Source organism: Oncorhynchus tshawytscha, linkage group LG02 (genome assembly GCF_018296145.1).
Source record: "Oncorhynchus tshawytscha isolate Ot180627B linkage group LG02, Otsh_v2.0, whole genome shotgun sequence".
Lineage (NCBI taxonomy): Eukaryota > Metazoa > Chordata > Actinopteri > Salmoniformes > Salmonidae > Oncorhynchus > Oncorhynchus tshawytscha.
In genome coordinates, this window is record NC_056430.1 from 6763536 (window position 1) to 6781789 (window position 18254).

At 49.9% G+C, this 18254-nt stretch overlaps 1 protein-coding gene across 1 annotated transcript in view; it reads right to left on the bottom strand.

Moving 5' to 3' along the window:
• LOC112254091 (semaphorin-3D) overlaps nt 1–18254 on the bottom strand; it is a 136021-nt gene that overhangs the window by 91584 nt on the left and 26183 nt on the right. The window contains exon 2 of the mRNA XM_042329784.1: nt 1650–1940. Coding sequence (XP_042185718.1) covers nt 1650–1791 — 142 coding nt within the window. The 5' untranslated portion in view covers nt 1792–1940. The remainder of the gene's footprint in view (nt 1–1649; nt 1941–18254) is intronic.

Genomic DNA, 18254 nt, shown 5'->3' on the forward strand with positions numbered 1-18254 from the left:
ACACCAAGGACCAGAGCTCCCCAGTACACCAAGGACCAGAGTTCCTCAGTACACCAAGGACCAGAGCTCCACAGTACACCAAGGACCAGAGCTCCCCAGTACACCAAGGACCAGAGCTCCCCAGTACACCAAGGACCAGAGCTCCCCAGTACACCAAGGACCAGAGCTCCCCAGTACACCAAGGACCAGAGCTCCCCAGTACACCAAGGACCAGAGCTCCCCAGTACACCAAGGACCAGAGCTCCCCAGTACACCAAGGACCAGAGCTCCCCAGTACACCAAGGACCAGAGTTCCTCAGTACACCAAGGACCAGAGCTCCCCAGTACACCAGGACCAGAGCTCCCCAGTACACCAAGGACCAGAGCTCCCCAGTACACCAAGGACCAGAGCTCCCCAGTACACCAAGGACCAGAGCTCCCCAGTACACCAAGGACCAGAGCTCCCCAGTACACCAAGGACCAGAGCTCCCCAGTACACCAAGGACCAGAGCTCCCCAGTACACCAAGGACCAGAGCTCCCCAGTACACCAAAGACCAGAGCTCCCCAGTACACCAAGGACCAGAGCTCCCCAGTACACCAAGGACCAGAGCTCCCCTACACCAAGGACCAGAGCTCCCCAGTACACCAAGGACCAGAGTTCCTCAGGACACCAAGGACCAGAGCTCCTCAGTACACCAAGGACCAGAGCTCCACAGTACACCAAGGACCAGAGCTCCCCAGTACACCAAGGACCAGAGCTCCCCAGTACACCAAGGACCAGAGCTCCCCAGTACACCAAGGACCAGAGTTCCTCAGTACACCAAGGACCAGAGCTCCACAGTACACCAAGGACCAGAGCTCCCCAGTACACCAAGGACCAGAGCTCCCCAGTACACCAAGGACCAGAGCTCCCCAGTACACCAAGGACCAGAGCTCCCCAGTACACCAAGGACCAGAGCTCTCCAGTACACCAAGGACCAGAGCTCCCCAGTACACCAAGGACCAGAGCTCCCCAGTACACCAAGGACCAGAGCTCCCCAGTACACCAAAGACCAGAGCTCCCCAGTACACCAAGGACCAGAGCTCCCCAGTACACCAAGGACCAGAGCTCCCCAGTACACCAAGGACCAGAGCTCCCCAGTACACCAAGGACCAGAGTTCCTCAGGACACCAAGGACCAGAGCTCCTCAGTACACCAAGGACCAGAGCTCCACAGTACACCAAGGACCAGAGCTCCCCAGTACACCAAGGACCAGAGCTCCCCAGTACACCAAGGACCAGAGCTCCCCAGTACACCAAGGACCAGAGTTCCTCAGTACACCAAGGACCAGAGCTCCACAGTACACCAAGGACCAGAGCTCCCCAGTACACCAAGGACCAGAGCTCCCCAGTACACCAAGGACCAGAGCTCCCCAGTACACCAAGGACCAGAGCTCCCCAGTACACCAAGGACCAGAGCTCCCCAGTACACCAAGGACCAGAGTTCCTCAGTACACCAAGGACCAGAGCTCCACAGTACACCAAGGACCAGAGCTCCCCAGTACACCAAGGACCAGAGCTCCCCAGTACACCAAGGACCAGAGCTCCCCAGTACACCAAGGACCAGAGCTCCCCAGTACACCAAGGACCAGAGCTCCTCAGAGTAAAAAAAGGAGCGGATATGAGATACCTGTGTGTGAGAGTTGCAGGCGGGGTCCACTCTGGCTCCAGGTTGCAGCGGTAGAGGAGGTGTCTGGTAGCAACAGCAGCAGTTGGAGGGACACACCCAGCAGAACACAGAACCTCTCTGGCCCCAGGATCCTCATCTTCATCGTTATTAGTGAGAACAGGTGGTCGTCGCTGTCACATCACCCTGTGGTTCTGTCTGTGGATCTGTCTGTGGATCTGTCTGTGGATCTGTCTGTGGATCTGTCTGTGGATCTGTATGTGGATCGTCTCAGCAGTTTCTAACGTTGGCAAGCTGTCATGGGAAAAAAACACACACTTTGAAACAAGTCCAAGTAAGGCTTTTTCCTGAAAATGAAGACCTAAGCAGGAACTTTACTTGTTAATTTATTTGTATTTTACCTTTATTTAACTAGGCAAGTCAGTTAATAACAAATCCTTATTTTCAATGACGGCCTAGGAACAGTGGGTAGTAGGAACTGTCCTCTCACATTAGGAACTGTCCTCACACAGTAGGAACTGTCCTCACACAGTAGGAACTGTCCTCACACAGTAGGAACTGTCCTCACACAGTAGGAACTGTCCTCACACAGTAGGAACTGTCCTCACACAGTAGGAACTGTTCTCACACAGTAGGAACTGTCCTCACACAGTAGGAACTGTCCTCACACAGTAGGAACTGTCCTCACACAGTAGGAACTGTCCTCACACAGTAGGAACTGTCCTCACACAGTAGGAACTGTCCTCACACAGTAGGAACTGTCCTCACACAGTAGGAACTGTTCTCACACAGTAGGAACTGTCCTCACACAGTAGGAACTGTCCTCACACAGTAGGAACTGTCCTCACACAGGGACTTCAGAGTAGGCTAGCTTACTACTGTGTTACAGCACAGAATCCATATTATAGGCAGACTATCGCCGGCTGTGGGTATGTCCACTAGGACCCAGAACTCATATAGAGCACTACTGTCATTCTACTGTGCTAACAGCCCAGGATCTGTTCTGTAGTATAGCCAGACCAGGACCGGCTGTGGTCCACTAGGACCCAGAACTCATATAGAGTGCAGCCAGAAGCCTCCTTAAGAGTCCTTAATGATGATTGAAACCATGTCTCCGTTATTCCCTATGAAACAAGGTTACAGAAAGAAGGGGAACAACTGTTTTTAATGTTTTAGTATGTAATTCAAATCTCCGGTATTCCTCACCCCCCTCCCCCCCTCCCCTCTCCTGGTTGAGGTATCTACTGACACGAAAGCACGCGAGCGGCCAAAGTCTGAAAGCACTTAGAAAACAAGTCCAACAGGTCATTCTTTAATAATATTATTTTTATTAGGATTGTTTCTAAGCTTACTCTCACGTGTTAAATAAGCAGACAAGAAGAATGTTATGTTATATTTCCTTCTCAGAAGAGATTCATTTCTAAGCACACACACACACACACAAAAAAAAATGTGTCATTGGGATTCGTAACATATCATATGAATCGTCCATAGATGTAGTACTGTGTTAGCACCAGCCATACAAACTAACCATGGGAACTCAGTAAGCAAGGAAATACAGCACAAAGCCTTTTCAATGAGAGAGAACCTATTTTGGGAGCTGTTAGTTACACACACAGACAGAAACAATGAGGAGCAGGGTCAAATACCACACATTTACACTCTGCAACGCCCCCAGTTTCCACACATTTACACTCTGCAACGTCCCCAGTTTCCACACATTTACACTCTGCAACGCCCCCAGTTTCCACACATTTACACTCTGCAACGCCCCCAGTTTCCACACATTTTTCCACACATTTACACTCTGCAACGCCCCCAGTTTCCACACATTTACACTCTGCAACGCCCCCCCCCATTTTTGCAACGCCCCCAGTTTCCACACATTTACACTCTGCAACGCCCCCAGTTTCCACACATTTACACTCTGCAACGCCCCCAGTTTCCACACATTTACACTCTGCAACGCTCCCAGTTTCCACACATTTACACTCTGCAACGCCCCCAGTTTCCACACATTTACACTCTGCAACGCCCCCAGTTTCCACACATTTACACTCTGCAACGCCCCCAGTTTCCACACATTTACACTCTGCAACGCCCCCAGTTTCCACATATTTACACTCTGCAACGCCCCCAGTTTCCACACATTTACACTCTGCAACGCCCCCAGTTTCCACACATTTACACTCTGCAACGCCCCCAGTTTCCACATATTTACACTCTGCAACGTCCCCAGTTTCCATACATGTATTAATGGTATCACTTTATCAGGGATGACATCTCTTATATATTTATATATATTTATATATATATATTTTTTTCAATCTTAAGAGTTTACAAAGAGAAGTGGGTAAAATGTTACAATGTTGGATTTCTTCCTGTTTGCCCCCGGGTTGGTATTAAAGAACATAAAGATGGCTGATTAGTCCTGGGAACCTTTCTGTTAACAATACGTTATCAACCTCCCTGAGTCTCTCCCAGGGTCCACACCTTGAATTAGTCTAGCAGAGAGTTCACGCTAGCCTGGCTCACACACACACACACACACACACACACACACACACACACACACACACACACACACACACACACACACACACACACACACACACACACACACACACACACACACACAAAGGTTTGGGATCAATTCCATAAAAATTCAAGTCAATTCCCACACACTCCTGACACCCAACCCTGAGGTTTTAAAGCTTGAAGAATAAACTAATACTGACCTCATATTGACCTCATACTGTCCTCATACTGACCTCATACTGACCTAATACTGACCTCATATTGACCTCATACTGTCCTAATACTGACCTCATACTAACCTCATACTGACCTCATACTGACCTCATACTGTCCTCATACTGACCTCATACTGACCTCATATTGACCTCACACTGACCTCATACTGACCTCATACTGACCTCATACTGTCCTCATACTGACCTCATACTAACCTCATATCAACCTCATACTGTCCTCATACTGACCTCATACTGACCTCATACTGACCTCATACTGACCTCATACTGACCTCATACTGTCCTCATCTAATACTGTCCTAATACTGACCTAATACTGACCACTGATCGGGTAAGACTAGTTGCATCAGTCTATCTCAGTATTGGCCCAGAGAGACGGCAGAGAGACTGCTAGCTTGACTGAAGAGAATGGACCTGATTTATAAATAAAATATATAAAATATAAACAAAATATTTATCAACCCCTACAAAACATGTCCACTAACTACTGTATAATCCACACAATCATTTAGATTTCCTGACGCCGCAGAATTATTTTCCTGCTGTAGCAAACTGGCTCAAATTAAGATCCTTCATCTGTATAGAGATAATAGCCTTATTGTGAGCTTACTAGAGCACAGTTAAAAGAAGAATGGACTTAGTATACAGAGCACTGGTATGTTTTTGCCTACTTTCCTTTCAAATTGTCAAGAACACGTATGATTAAGTGCCTTTCTCAAGGACACATTTTTCACCTAGTCTGTTCTGGGATTCAAACCAGAAACCTTTGTGTTACTGGACCAACAGTCTTAACCACTAGGCTACCTGCCGCCCCACTAGGCTACCTGCCGCCCCACTAGGCTACCTGCCGCCCCACTAGGCTACCTGCCGCCCCACTAGGCTACCTGCCGCCCCACTAGGCTACCTGCCGCCCCACTAGGCTACCCGCCGCCCCACTAGGCTACCTGCCGCCCCACTCAGGCTACCTGCCGCCCCACTAGGCTACCTGCCGCCCCACAGGCTAGGCTAGGCTGCCGCCCCCCACTGCCGCCCACCACTAGGCTACCTGCCGCCCACTAGGCTACCCCCCGCCCCACTAGGCTACCCCCGCCCCACTAGGCTACCCCGCCCCACTAGGCTACCCCCGCACCACTAGGCTACCTGCCGCCCCACTAGGCTACCTGCCGCCCCACTAGGCCCCGCCTCCCCACTAGGCTACCTGCCGCCCACTAGGCTACCTGCCGCCCCCCCGCCCCACTAGGCTACCCCCGCCCCACTAGGCTACCTGCCGCCCCACTAGGCTACCCGCCTCCCCACTAGGCTACCTGCCGCCCAGTAGGCTACCCCCGCCCCACTAGGCTACCCGCCTCCCCACTAGGCTACCCCGCCCCACTAGGCTACCTGCCGCCCGCCCCACTAGGCCCTACTAGGCTACCTGCCGCCCCACTAGGCGCCACACTAGGCTACCTGCCGCCCCCACTAGGCTACCTGCCGCCCCACTAGGCTACCTGCCGCCCACTAGGCTACCCCGCCCCACTAGGCTACCCCCGCACCACTAGGCTACTAGGCTGCCGCCCCACTAGGCTACCTGCCGCCCCACTAGGCTACCCGCCTCCCCACTAGGCTACCTGCCGCCCACTAGGCTACCCCCGCCCCACTAGGCTACCCCCCGCCCCACTAGGCTACCTGCCGCCCCACTAGGCTACCCGCCTCCCCACTAGGCTACCTGCCGCCCACTAGGCTACCCCCGCCCCACAGGCTACCCGCCCCACCCACTAGGCTACCCCCGCCCCACTAGGCTACCCGCCGCCCCACTAGGCTACCCCCGCCCCACTAGGCTACCTGCCGCCCCACTAGGCTACCTGCCGCCCACACTAGGCTACCTGCCGCCCCACTAGGCTACCTGCCGCCCCACTAGGCCGCCCCCACTAGGCTACCCCCGCTCCCTAGGCCGCCCCACTAGGCTACCTGCCGCCCCCCACTAGGCTACAGGCCCCGCCCCCAGGCTACCTGCCGCCCCACTAGGCTACCTGCCACCCCACTAGGCTACCCGCCACCCCACTAGGCTACCCTGCCGCCCCCACTAGGCTACCTGCCGCCCCACTAGGCTACCTGCCGCCCCCTAGGCCTGCCCCCCACTAGGCTACCCGCCTACCCCCGCCCCACTAGGCTACCTGCCGCCCCACTAGGCTACCTGCCGCCCCACTAGGCTACCTGCCGCCCCACTAGGCTACCTGCCGCCCCACTAGGCTACCTGCCGCCCCACTAGGCTACCCGCCTCCCCACTAGGCTACCTGCCGCCCACTAGGCTACCCCCCGCCCCACTAGGCTACCCCCTACCCCGCCCCACTAGGCTACCCCCGCCCCACTAGGCTACCTGCCGCCCCACTAGGCTACCCCGCCCCAGGCTAGGCTACCTGCCGCCCCACTAGGCTACCCCGCCCCACTAGGCCCCACTAGGCTACCCGCCTCCCCACTAGGCTACCCCCGCCCACTAGGCTACCCCCGCCCCACTAGGCTACCTGCCGCCCCACTAGGCTACCTGCCGCCCCACTAGGCTACCCCGCCCCCCCGCCCCACTAGGCTACCTGCCGCCCCACTAGGCTACCTGCCGCCCCACTAGGCTACCCCGCCCCACTCCACTAGGCTAGGCTACTGCCTCCCCCGTCCCACTAGGCTACCCGCCCCGCCCCACTAGGCTACCGCCCCACTAGGCCCCACTAGGCTACCCCCGCCCCTAGGCTACCCCGCCCCACTAGGCTACCTGCCGCCCCACTAGGCTACCTGCCGCCCCACTAGGCTACCTGCCGCCCCACTAGGCTACCCCCGCCCCACTAGGCTACCTGCCGCCCCACTAGGCTACCCCCGCCCCACTAGGCTACCTGCCACCCCACTAGGCTACCTGCCACCCCACTAGGCTACCCCCGCCCCCACTAGGCTACCTGCCGCCCCACCAGGCTACCCGCCGCCCCACTAGGCTACCCGCCTCCCCACTAGGCTACCCGCCGCCCCACTAGGCTAGGCTACCCCCCCCCTAGGCCGCCCCACTAGGCTACCTGCCGCCCCACTAGGCTACCTGCCGCCCCACTAGGCTACCTGCCGCCCCACTAGGCTACCCGCCTCCCCACTAGGCTACCTGCCGCCCACTAGGCTACCCCCGCCCCACTAGGCTACCCGCCTCCCCACTAGGCTACCCCCGCCCCACTAGGCTACCTGCCACCCCACTAGGCTACCCCCGCCCCACTAGGCTACCTGCCGCCCCACTAGGCTACCCCGCCCCACTAGGCTACCCGCCTCCCCACTAGGCTACCCCCGCTCCACTAGGCTACCCCCCGCCCCACTAGGCTACCTGCCGCCCCACTAGGCTACCTGCCGCACCACTAGGCTACCCCCGCCCCACTAGGCTACCTGCCGCCCCACTAGGCTACCTGCCGCCCCACTAGGCTACCCGCCTCCACTAGGCTAACTGCCGTCCCACTAGGCTACCTGCCACCCCACTAGGCTACCTGCCGCACCACTAGGCTACCTGCCCGCCCCACTAGGCTACCTGCCGCACCACTAGGCTACCTGCCGCCCCACTAGGCTACCTGCCGCCCCACTAGGCTACCCGCCTCTCCACTAGGCTAACTGCCGTCCCACTAGGCTACCTGCCACCCCACTAGGCTACTTGCCGCCCCACTAGTCTACCCCCGCCCCACTAGGCTACCCCCGCACCACTAGGCTACCTGCCGCCCCACTAGGCTACCTGCCGCACCACTAGGCTACCTGCCGCCCCACTAGGCTACTTGCCGCCCCACTAGGCTACCCCCGCCCCACTAGGCTACCCCCACCCCACTAGGCTACCTGCCGCCCCACTAGGCTACGTGCCACCCCACTAGGCTACCCGCCTCCCCACTAGGCTACCCCCCGCCCCACTAGGCTACCTGCCGCCCCACTAGGCGCCCCCCGCCTCCTCACTAGGCCCGCCCCACTAGGCCCTGCTGCCCCACTAGGCTACCCCCGCCCCACTAGGCTACCCCCGCCCCACTAGGCTACCTGCCGCCCCACTAGGCTACCCCCACCCCACTAGGCTACATGCTGCCCCACTAGGCTACCCCCCCCCACTAGGCTACGCCCCACTAGACTACATGCCGCCCATTCTCAATTTTAGAAAGAACATAACAGAGAAATAAAAGTTTCCCAAAGATTGTTTCACAGCATGTTATGCTTTGTAACGCTCAGCCTTGTTGTTGTTGTTGAGAAGAAGATATATGTTATGCTTTGTAACCCTCAGCCTTGTTGTTGTTGTTGAGAAGCTATATGTTATGCTTAGTAACCCTCAGCCTTGTTGTTGTTGTTGAGAAGATATATGTTATGAAACTTTATTTATTACAATACGTTTTCAATTATCATTTTGCAATATTGCCGCAGGCCTTTCTAATAAACTGAAAAATGTGGAATCCTAGAAGAACTCCCATATTAGTGTGGGTTTACGGTGTCTGTAAAGTGTTGTTGTTAGCCAACGCAAAGATATAGATTATAACATGGAGGGTGAGCCCAAGGCTGGGTAACTGTGTGTGTGTGTGTGTGTGTGTGTGTGTGTGTGTTACCAGTTATACTGTAATGCCTTTTACAGCAGACAGGGCAGAGGCTTCTGGATTGACACCAAGTGAAAGAAAAGCAGGGCCTCTCATTAGACGCCTTAGTGAGTCATGAAAAGACCCAGCAACATAGGCTTGTGTCCCAAAAGGCACCTCGTTCCCTATATAGGCCCTGGTCAGTAGTGAATAGGGTACAAAGGAATAGGGTACAATTTGGGACGGGCCCCCTGAAGAGAGAGAGAGAGAGAGAGAGAGAGAGAGGAGAAGACTCTCTAACCAGCCAAGAAACAAGCCCCTCTGCCCTTTCAGACCTGCCATTCAGCCCAGACAAAGAGCTCAGGGACTGGGTGTAAGGCATGCATCTCTAATGGAAAACTCTGTTCTGGAACTTTCTCTCTCTCTCAATGAGCAGTGTCCCCCACCCATCCACATTCCCAATCCACTGACACAATGACAGGCATTAGAACAGAGCCTTGCCTATACTGTGCAGACCAACCTGGGGTTCAAATACTATTTGTTTTTGCCTCAAACACGTCATTAGCTCCACTTGATTGAGTTTTCCTGCCTGGGGGATTGGAACCAATGGAATGGAACCAATGGAATGGAACCAATGGAATAGAACCAATAGAATGGAACCAATGGAATAGAACCAATGGAATAGAACCAATGGAATATAACCAATGGATTGGAACCAATTGAATAGAACCAATGGAATGGAACCAATGGAAAAGAGATAGTTCCAAAAGAGCAAGCCCCACCCATACTGGCATTCCAGACAGACTCTCAGTGGGTTTGAAATAAAACAGATACTATTTGAACCCAGCAGGGAGGTGACAGCGGCAGCCAAGAGTGACATGCTTTTGAACAGAGTCCATAGACAAAGTGTCACTGAGCGATTCTACTCTGGCTGTTAGGCAGTGACTGGGGGAACACCCTATCCTGTCTCTCCTTGGCATCATCCTAGCCTGGTCCATAGGAGCAGGCTATACATCACAGACAGATCTGGGACCAGTCTAACAATGGAGAAGAGATGCCTTCAGGGCCGCTACCCTGGGCAGCTGTCAATCACTCTCCCTGGCTTAGATTAACACAACAGGCTTAGAGACCAGGTCTAAACGACAGCTCTATCTGGCAACAATGGAACCCAACTCGCCAGCAACAAAGCGCTTATGCAAAGCCTCAATATGTCACTCAGAAATGCATTCCAGCATCTGCCTGCAAGTTGAAAATCTTTACCAGTGAGTGTGTTTAGGCTACCTGCCCCTCCCCCCTCTGAAGCATAGGCTACTGTACTGAGGTTACCATAGGCTACTGTACTGAGGTTACCATAGGCTACTGTACTGACGTTACCATAGGCTACTGTACTGACGTTACCATAGGCTACTGTACTGACGTTAACATAGGTTACTGTACTGAGGTTACCATAGGTTACTGTACTAACGTTACCATAAGCTACTGTATTGACGTTACCATAGGTTACTGTACTGACGTTAACGTTGGCTACTGTACTGACGTTACCGTAGGTTACTGTACTGAGGTTACCATTGGTTACTGTACTGACGTTACCATAGGTTACTGTACTGAGGTTACCATAGGCTACTGTACTGAGGTTACCATAGGTTACTGTACTGACGTTACCATAGGTTACTGTACTGAGGTTACCATAGGCTATTGTACTGAGGTTACCATAGGTTACTGTACTGACGTTACCATCGGTTACTGTACTGACGTTACCATTGGTTACTGTACTGACGTTACCATAGGTTACTGTACTGACGTTACCATAGGTTACTGTACTAGCATGATTCATATAGGGAAAGTATCGGGCGAGAGATTTTTTTATTAATTGATATTTAATTGGGTCCAGGTGTACAGAACGTAGACACAGCTGTTTGGTATCTAACTTGTTCCTGTGAGTTTTTGTTTCTTTAAACATGCAGGTGCATGTCATCTCCCTTTAGAAGAGTTTTTAAGACATACAGCCGTAACCTTAAGCTCTGCCTGTCAGTTACAACTGACCCGAGTAGGCTGGCTGTTCAACTTGTTTTGGTTTAGGTAGTGACTTCCTTTCTATGGAATCCTGATCGCTTTACATGGATGTGAAAACATCAATGGGAATGATTTTCTCCAGCAGTAGTCATCTAGGTTGCATCTTTCTTTGAAAACTCTGTTTATTAAGGTTTTACACACACAGACAAGACAACACAAAGCAATATAAATAATATACTCAACTAGAAAAAATACAAATAATACATTTAAAACAAATAGCTTTAAAGATACCATACTTTAGACAAGTTAAACACACCAGGCAGAAGGCTACAAAGGTTAAAGGGCAATCTATAGTACAGGGACAGAGCAAACACCTCACCATAGTTCCTGTATACAGTCAAGGGATAAGGGTGGAGAAATGCAACCACTCACAGAGAGTCATGGCCACAGGCCGATCATCCACTGGACCAAAAATAAAACGTTTACAATGCTTTAAAAAAAAAAAGAAAAAAGAATAATAATAATTTTATGTAGGGGTGAACAAAATGTTTTAATTAAAATAACTCAGAAAAACAAGCTCACACTTTAGTCTCTGCCCAGGCAAGATGAACAAGGCATCCGTAGGTCACAATCAATAAGCACATGGACCTTAATGCCACCCCAGAAAAAAAACACAAAGAAATGCTCATCCAACCCTTATTAAGTCACGGGGGTCAAATACGGACTTATTTTGGTTTTAATATGAATGTCATCAGAGGATGGACTGTTTAAAGTAAGACCGGAATGGAGCCCAAGCCTCATAAAACAGTTTGGGGTTCCCACGTGAATTGAATTTAAAATGTTCTAGTTTCAGAGAGCACAACACATCTCTCACCCAATATTTATAAGATGGGGGAGCTGCCATCTTCCAGTTCTGTAGTATTAGCCGTCTAGCTAAAAGAGTTGTATAAGCAACAGTGTCCGACTGGATTCTTGATAGGGGGGTACCTATGGGCAGTACTCCAAAAAGGGCTGTAAGGGGAGATGGATCTATAACAGTGTCATATATATCAGAGAAACATTTACATATGAATTCCCAGAAACCTGACAGTTAATGACAGCCCCAAAACATATGCAACAGTGTGGCTGATTCCATTTTACATCTGACACAAATAGGATCAAAATCAGAGAATATTCTTCCAAGTTTGGCCCCCGACTAGTGGATACCGTGAACCACCTTGAATTGAATGAGGCTGTGTCTAGTGCTAAAAGAGGACGAGTGCACCCTGTGCAGCACAGATTCCCAGGCATCTTCCCCAAGTTCCTCCCCCAAATCCTTTTCCCATCGAGTCTTTAAAGGCACCAAAGAAGGGTTCTGCAAGTCATAAATGATTGCATATACAGTGGGGAGAACAAGTATTTGATACACTGCCGATTTTGCAGGTTTTCCTACTTACAAAGCATGTAGAGGTCTGTAATTTTTATCATAGGTACACTTCAACTGTGAGAGATGGAAATCTAAAACAAAAATCCAGAAAATCACATTGTATGATTTTTAAGTAATTAATTCATTAGCATTTTATTCATATTGATTTCAAGATACAGTACCTTGTAAAAGTATTCATTACCCCTAGGAGTTTTTCCTGTTATTACAACCTGTAATTTAAATAGATGTTTTATGTGGATTTCATATAATGGACATACACAAAATAAAAAAAATGGACATACACAAAATAGTCCAAATTGGTGAAGTGAAATGAAAAAAAAATATTTGTTTAAGAAAAAAAAAACGTAGAAGTGGTGTGAAAAAAAATGACTTGTTTCAAAAAGGAAAAGTGGTGCGTGCGTATTCACCCCCTTTGTATATGTATTCACCCCCTTTGCTATGAAGCCCCTAAATAAGATCTGATGCAACCAATTACCTTCAGAAGTCACATAATTAGTTAAATAAAGTGCACCTGTGTGCAATCTAAGTATCACATGATTTGTCACATGATCTCAGTATATATACACCTGTTCTGAAAGGCCCCAGAGTTTGCAACACCACTAGGCAAGGGGCACCACCAAGCAAGCGGCACCATGAAGACCAAGGAGCTCTCCAAACAGGTCAGGGACAAAGTTGTGGAGAAGTACAGATCAGGGTTGGGTTAAAAAAATATCTGAAACTTCGAACATCCCACGGAACACCATTAAATCCATTATAAAAAAATGGAAAGAATATGGCACCATAGCAAACCTGCCAAGAGAGGGCCCGCCCACCAAAACTCACAGACCAGGCAAGGGGGGCATTTATCAGAGAAGAGCCAAAGATAACCCTGAAGGAGCTGTAAAGCTGCACAGCGGAGATTAGAGTATCTGTCCATTGGACCACTTTAAGCCGTACACTCCACAGAGCTGGTCTCCAACTTCAACAATTTTTGCAATTTGTTCCAGTCACAGGCAGCAGAGAACTGGAAGGAAAGGTGGCCAAATGAGGTTTTAGCTTTAGGGATGATCAGTGAGATACACCTGCTGGAGCGCGTGCTACGGGTGGGTGTTGCCATCGTTACCAGTGAACTGAGATAAGGCGGAGCTTTACCTAGCATGGACTTGTAGATGACCTGGAGCCAGTGGGTCTGGCGACGAATATGTAGCAAGGACCAGCCCACTAGAGCATACAGGTCGCAGTGGTGGGTGGTATAAGGTGCTTTCGTAACAAAGCGGATGGCACTGTGATAAACTGCATCCAGTTTGCTGAGTAGAGTGTTGGAAGCCATTTTGTAGATGACATCGCCGAAATCGAGGATCGGTAGGATAGTCAGTTTTACTAGGGTAAGTTTGGCGGAGTGAGTGAAGGAGGCTTTGTTGCGAAATAGAATGCCGATTTTAGATTTGATTTTGGATTGGAGATGTTTGATATGAGTCTGGAAGGAGAGTTTACAGTGTAGCCAGACACCTAGGTACTTATAGATGTCCACATATTCTAGGTCGGAACCATCCAGGGTGGTGATGCTAGCCGGGCATGCGGGTGCAGGCAGCAAACGGTTGAAAAGCATGCATTTGGTTTTACTAGCGTTTAAGAGCAGTTGGAGGCCACGGAAGGAATGTTGTATGGCAGTGAAGCTCGTTTGCAGGTTAGATAGCACAGTGGGTAGCCAAAAAGAAGCCATTGCTTAAAGAAAAGAAAAAAAGCAAACACGTTTCGCAAAAAGGCATGTGGGAGACTCCCCAAACATATGGAAGAAGGTACTTCTTCAAAAATGTTGCTTTTTGGCCATCAAGGAAAACGCTATGTCTGGCGCAAACCCAACACCATACACCACCCCGAGAACACCATCCCCACAGTGAAGCATGGTGGTGGCAGCATCATTCTGTAGGGATGTTTTTCATTGGCAGGGACTGGGAAACTGGTCAGGATTGAAGGAATGCTGGATGACGCTAAATTCAGGGAAATTCCTGAGGGAAAACTGTTTCAGTCTTCCAGATTTGAGACTGGGACAGAGGTTCACCTTCCAGCAGGACAATGACCCTAAGCATACTGATAAAGCAACACTTGAGTGGTTTAAGGGGAAACATTTAAATGTCTTGGAATGGTCTAGTCAAAGCCCAGACCTCAATCTAATTGAGAATCTGTGGTATGTCTTAAATATTGCTGTACATGAGCGGAACCCATCCAATTTGAAGGAGGCTTGGGGGGTAGAAGCTGTTAAAAGGCCTTTTGGACTGCGACTTGGCACTCCGGTACCGCTTGCTATGTGGGAGCAGAGAACAATCTATGACTAGAGTGGCTGGAGTCTGAACATTTTTAGGGCCTTCCTCTGACACCGCCTGGTATAGAGGTCCTGGATTGCAGGAGGATTGGCCCCAGTGATGTACTGGGCCATACGCACTACCCTCTGTAGTGCCTTGCGGTCGGAGGTTGAGCAGTTGCCATACCAGGCGGTGATGCAACCCGTCAGGATGCTCTTGATGGTGCAGTTGTAGAACCTTTTGAGGATCTGAGGACCCATAAAAATCCTTTCAGTCTCCTGAGGTGGAATAGGTTTGGTTGTGCCCTCTTCACTGCTGTCTTGGTGTGTTTGGACCATGATAGTTCGTTGGTGATGTGGACACCAAGGAACTTGAAGCTCTCAACCTGCTCCACTACAGCCCTATCGATGAGAATGGGGGCGTGCTCGGCCCTCCTTTTTCTGTAGTCCACAATCATCTCCTTTGTCTTAATCGCGTTAAGGGAGAGGTTGTTATGCTGGCACCACACTGCCAGATCTCTGACCTCCTCCCTATATGCTGTCTCAGCGTTGTCAGGCCCACCAACGTTGTGTCATCAGCAAACTTAATGATGGTGTTGGAGTCGTGCTTGGCGATTTAGTCATAGTTGAACAGGAGTACAGGAGGGGACTGAGCATGCACACCTGAGGGCCCTCGTGTTGTGGATCAGCATAATGTGTTGTTACCTACCCTCACCACCTGGGGGTGGCCGGTCAGGAAGTCCAGGATCCAGTTGCAGAGGGAGGTGTTTAGTCCCACGGTCCTTAGCTTGATGAGCTTTGAGGGCACTATGGTGTTGAACACTGAGCTGTAGTCAATGAATGTTCCTTTTGTCCAGGTGGGAAAGGTCAGTGTGGAGTTCAATAGAGATTGCGTCATCTGTGGACCTGTTTGGGCGGTATACAAATTGGAATGGGTCTATGGTTTCTGGAATAATGGTGTTGATGTGAGCCATGACAAGCCTTTCAAAGCATTAATTAATTGTTCAGCAGTGTTATGGCTTGGGGTTAGAAGCTGTTAAGGAGTCTTTAGGACCTAGACATGGCGCTCCGGTACCGCTTGCCGTGCGGTGGCAGAGAGAACAGTCTATGACTTGGGTGACTGGAGTCTTTGACAATTTTTTGGGCCTTCCTCTGACACCGCCTACTATCTAGGTCATGGATGGCAGGAAGCTTGGCCCCAGTGATGTACTGGGCCGTCCGGACTACCCTCCCTGCATGTAAATGAGAGCTCTAAAAGGAATAGTAGTCTCCCCACAAAACCCTCTTTTCATGTTATGCTGAAATTCTCCAGGTCAATGACCTGATAAATCACTGGGAGATTATAGAGAACCTGCTAAATCACTGGGAGATTATAGAGAACCTGCTAAATCACATGGAGATTATAGAGAACCTGCTAAATCACAGGGAGATTATAGAGAACCTGCTAAATCACAGGGAGATTATAGAGAACCTGCTAAATCACAGGGAGATTATGGAGAACCTATTAAATCACAGGGAGATTATGGAGAACCTGCTAAATCCCTGGGAGATTATAGAGAACCTGCTAAATCCCTGGGAGATTATAGAGAACCTGCTAAATCACAGGGAGATTATGGAGAACCTGCTAAATCACGGGGAGATTATGGAGAACCTGCTAAATCAGTGGGAGATTATGGAGAACCTGATAAATCACTTGGAGATTATAGAGAACCTGCTAAATCACTGGGATATTATAGATAACCTGCTAAATCACAGGGAGATTATAGAGAACCTGCTAAATCACAGGGAGATTATAGAGAACCTGCTAAATCACTGGGAGATTATAGAGAACCTGCTAAATCACTGGGAGATTATAGAGAACCTGCTAAATCACTGGGAGATTATAGAGAACCTGCTAAATCACTGGGAGATTATAGGGAACCTGCTAAATCACTGGGAGATTATAGAGAACCTGCTAAATCACTGGGAGATTATAGAGAACCTTCTAAATCACAGGGAGATTATAGAGAACCTGCTAAATCACAGGGAGATTATAGATAACCTGCTAAATCACTGGGAGATTATAGAGAACCTGCTAAATCACTGGGAGATTATGGAGAACCTGCTAAATCACTGGGAGATTATAGAGAACCTGCTAAATCACTGGGAGATTATAGAGAACCTGCTAAATCACTGGGAGATTATAGAGAACCTGCTAAATCACTGGGAGATTATAGAGAACTTGCTAAATCACTGGGAGATTATGGAGAACCTGCTAAATCACTGGGAGATTATGGAGAACCTGCTAAATCACTGGGAGATTATAGAGAACCTGCTAAATCACTGGGAGATTATAGAGAACCTGCTAAATCACTAGGAGACTACAGTATGGAGAAGCATGCATCGGGCGTGTTTCACGTTGAGATAAAACTCCGGTGAGTGGCCCATCCATACATTTCTATGTACATATTCTTATTCCATCCCTTTAGCTGTGTGTGTATAAGGTCGTTGCTGTGGAATTGTTAGATTACTTGTTAGATATTGCTGCACTGTCGGAGTTAGAAGCACAAGCATGTCGCTACACTCACACATTAACATCTGCTAACCATGTGTACGTGACCAATAACATTTGATTTGATTAATGCCAGTCTCATAGCATCGTCTGTCTGATCTGTCTCCTTCAGAAAACAAAGGCACAAGGCCCTTAATTAATAGCCCTGACAAAAACGATGACTAGCTGTGGACTCATCATTTTACATTCTTCACGCGATCTGTTTAAGATTAGGTGTCCGTGTGTAAATCCTTTTGTGTCAGGACCAACCCAGGCCGGAGGCCCTGTAATTTTCTCACAGCACAGATCTGACCCCTGTAAATCTATCGAGTTAAAGTATATGGCTTTGGCCCGTATGGTATCGCTTGTTGAATTCTGCAGCCTGAGTCTCTGTAGCTTTATCTTCATCTTGAAACACAGCAAGGATCAGCAGGGGGCCTTCAAAGATTTACAATCTAGGGTAATCTCAATCATCTGTTATTATAAGGAACTGATCCCCAATCTGCCACTAGTTTAGAGCACCTTGCTTTAGTTCCTCAAATCAACAGAGAACAACAGTCCCTCAATGAACCACATGTTATTACCCTCTGTCAATATGGTTGATCAATGTCACACACACACACACACACACACACACACACACACACACACACACACACACACACACACACACACACACACACACACACACACACACACACACACACACAGACACAGACACAATTCTGATTGACCCCACTATGGTGTATAAAGTCCCCTCTCTACCCTTCTCTACCCCTCATACACCAGGGCTTTCAGTTAAGGACAAGCAAATCGCTCTCTGGAAATGCTTTGGATAACTCTGGGAAAGTACTTTGCCTTATAATTAGGTTTCTGGAGCCACAGTAAAGCTACAGTAAAGCTACAGTAAAGCTACAGTGGAGCTACAGTAAAGCTACAGTAAAGCTACAGTGGAGCTACAGTAAAGCTACAGTGGCGCTACAGTGGTGCTACAGTAAAGCTACAGTAAAGCTACAGTGGAGCTACAGTGGAGCTACAGTAAGGGAACA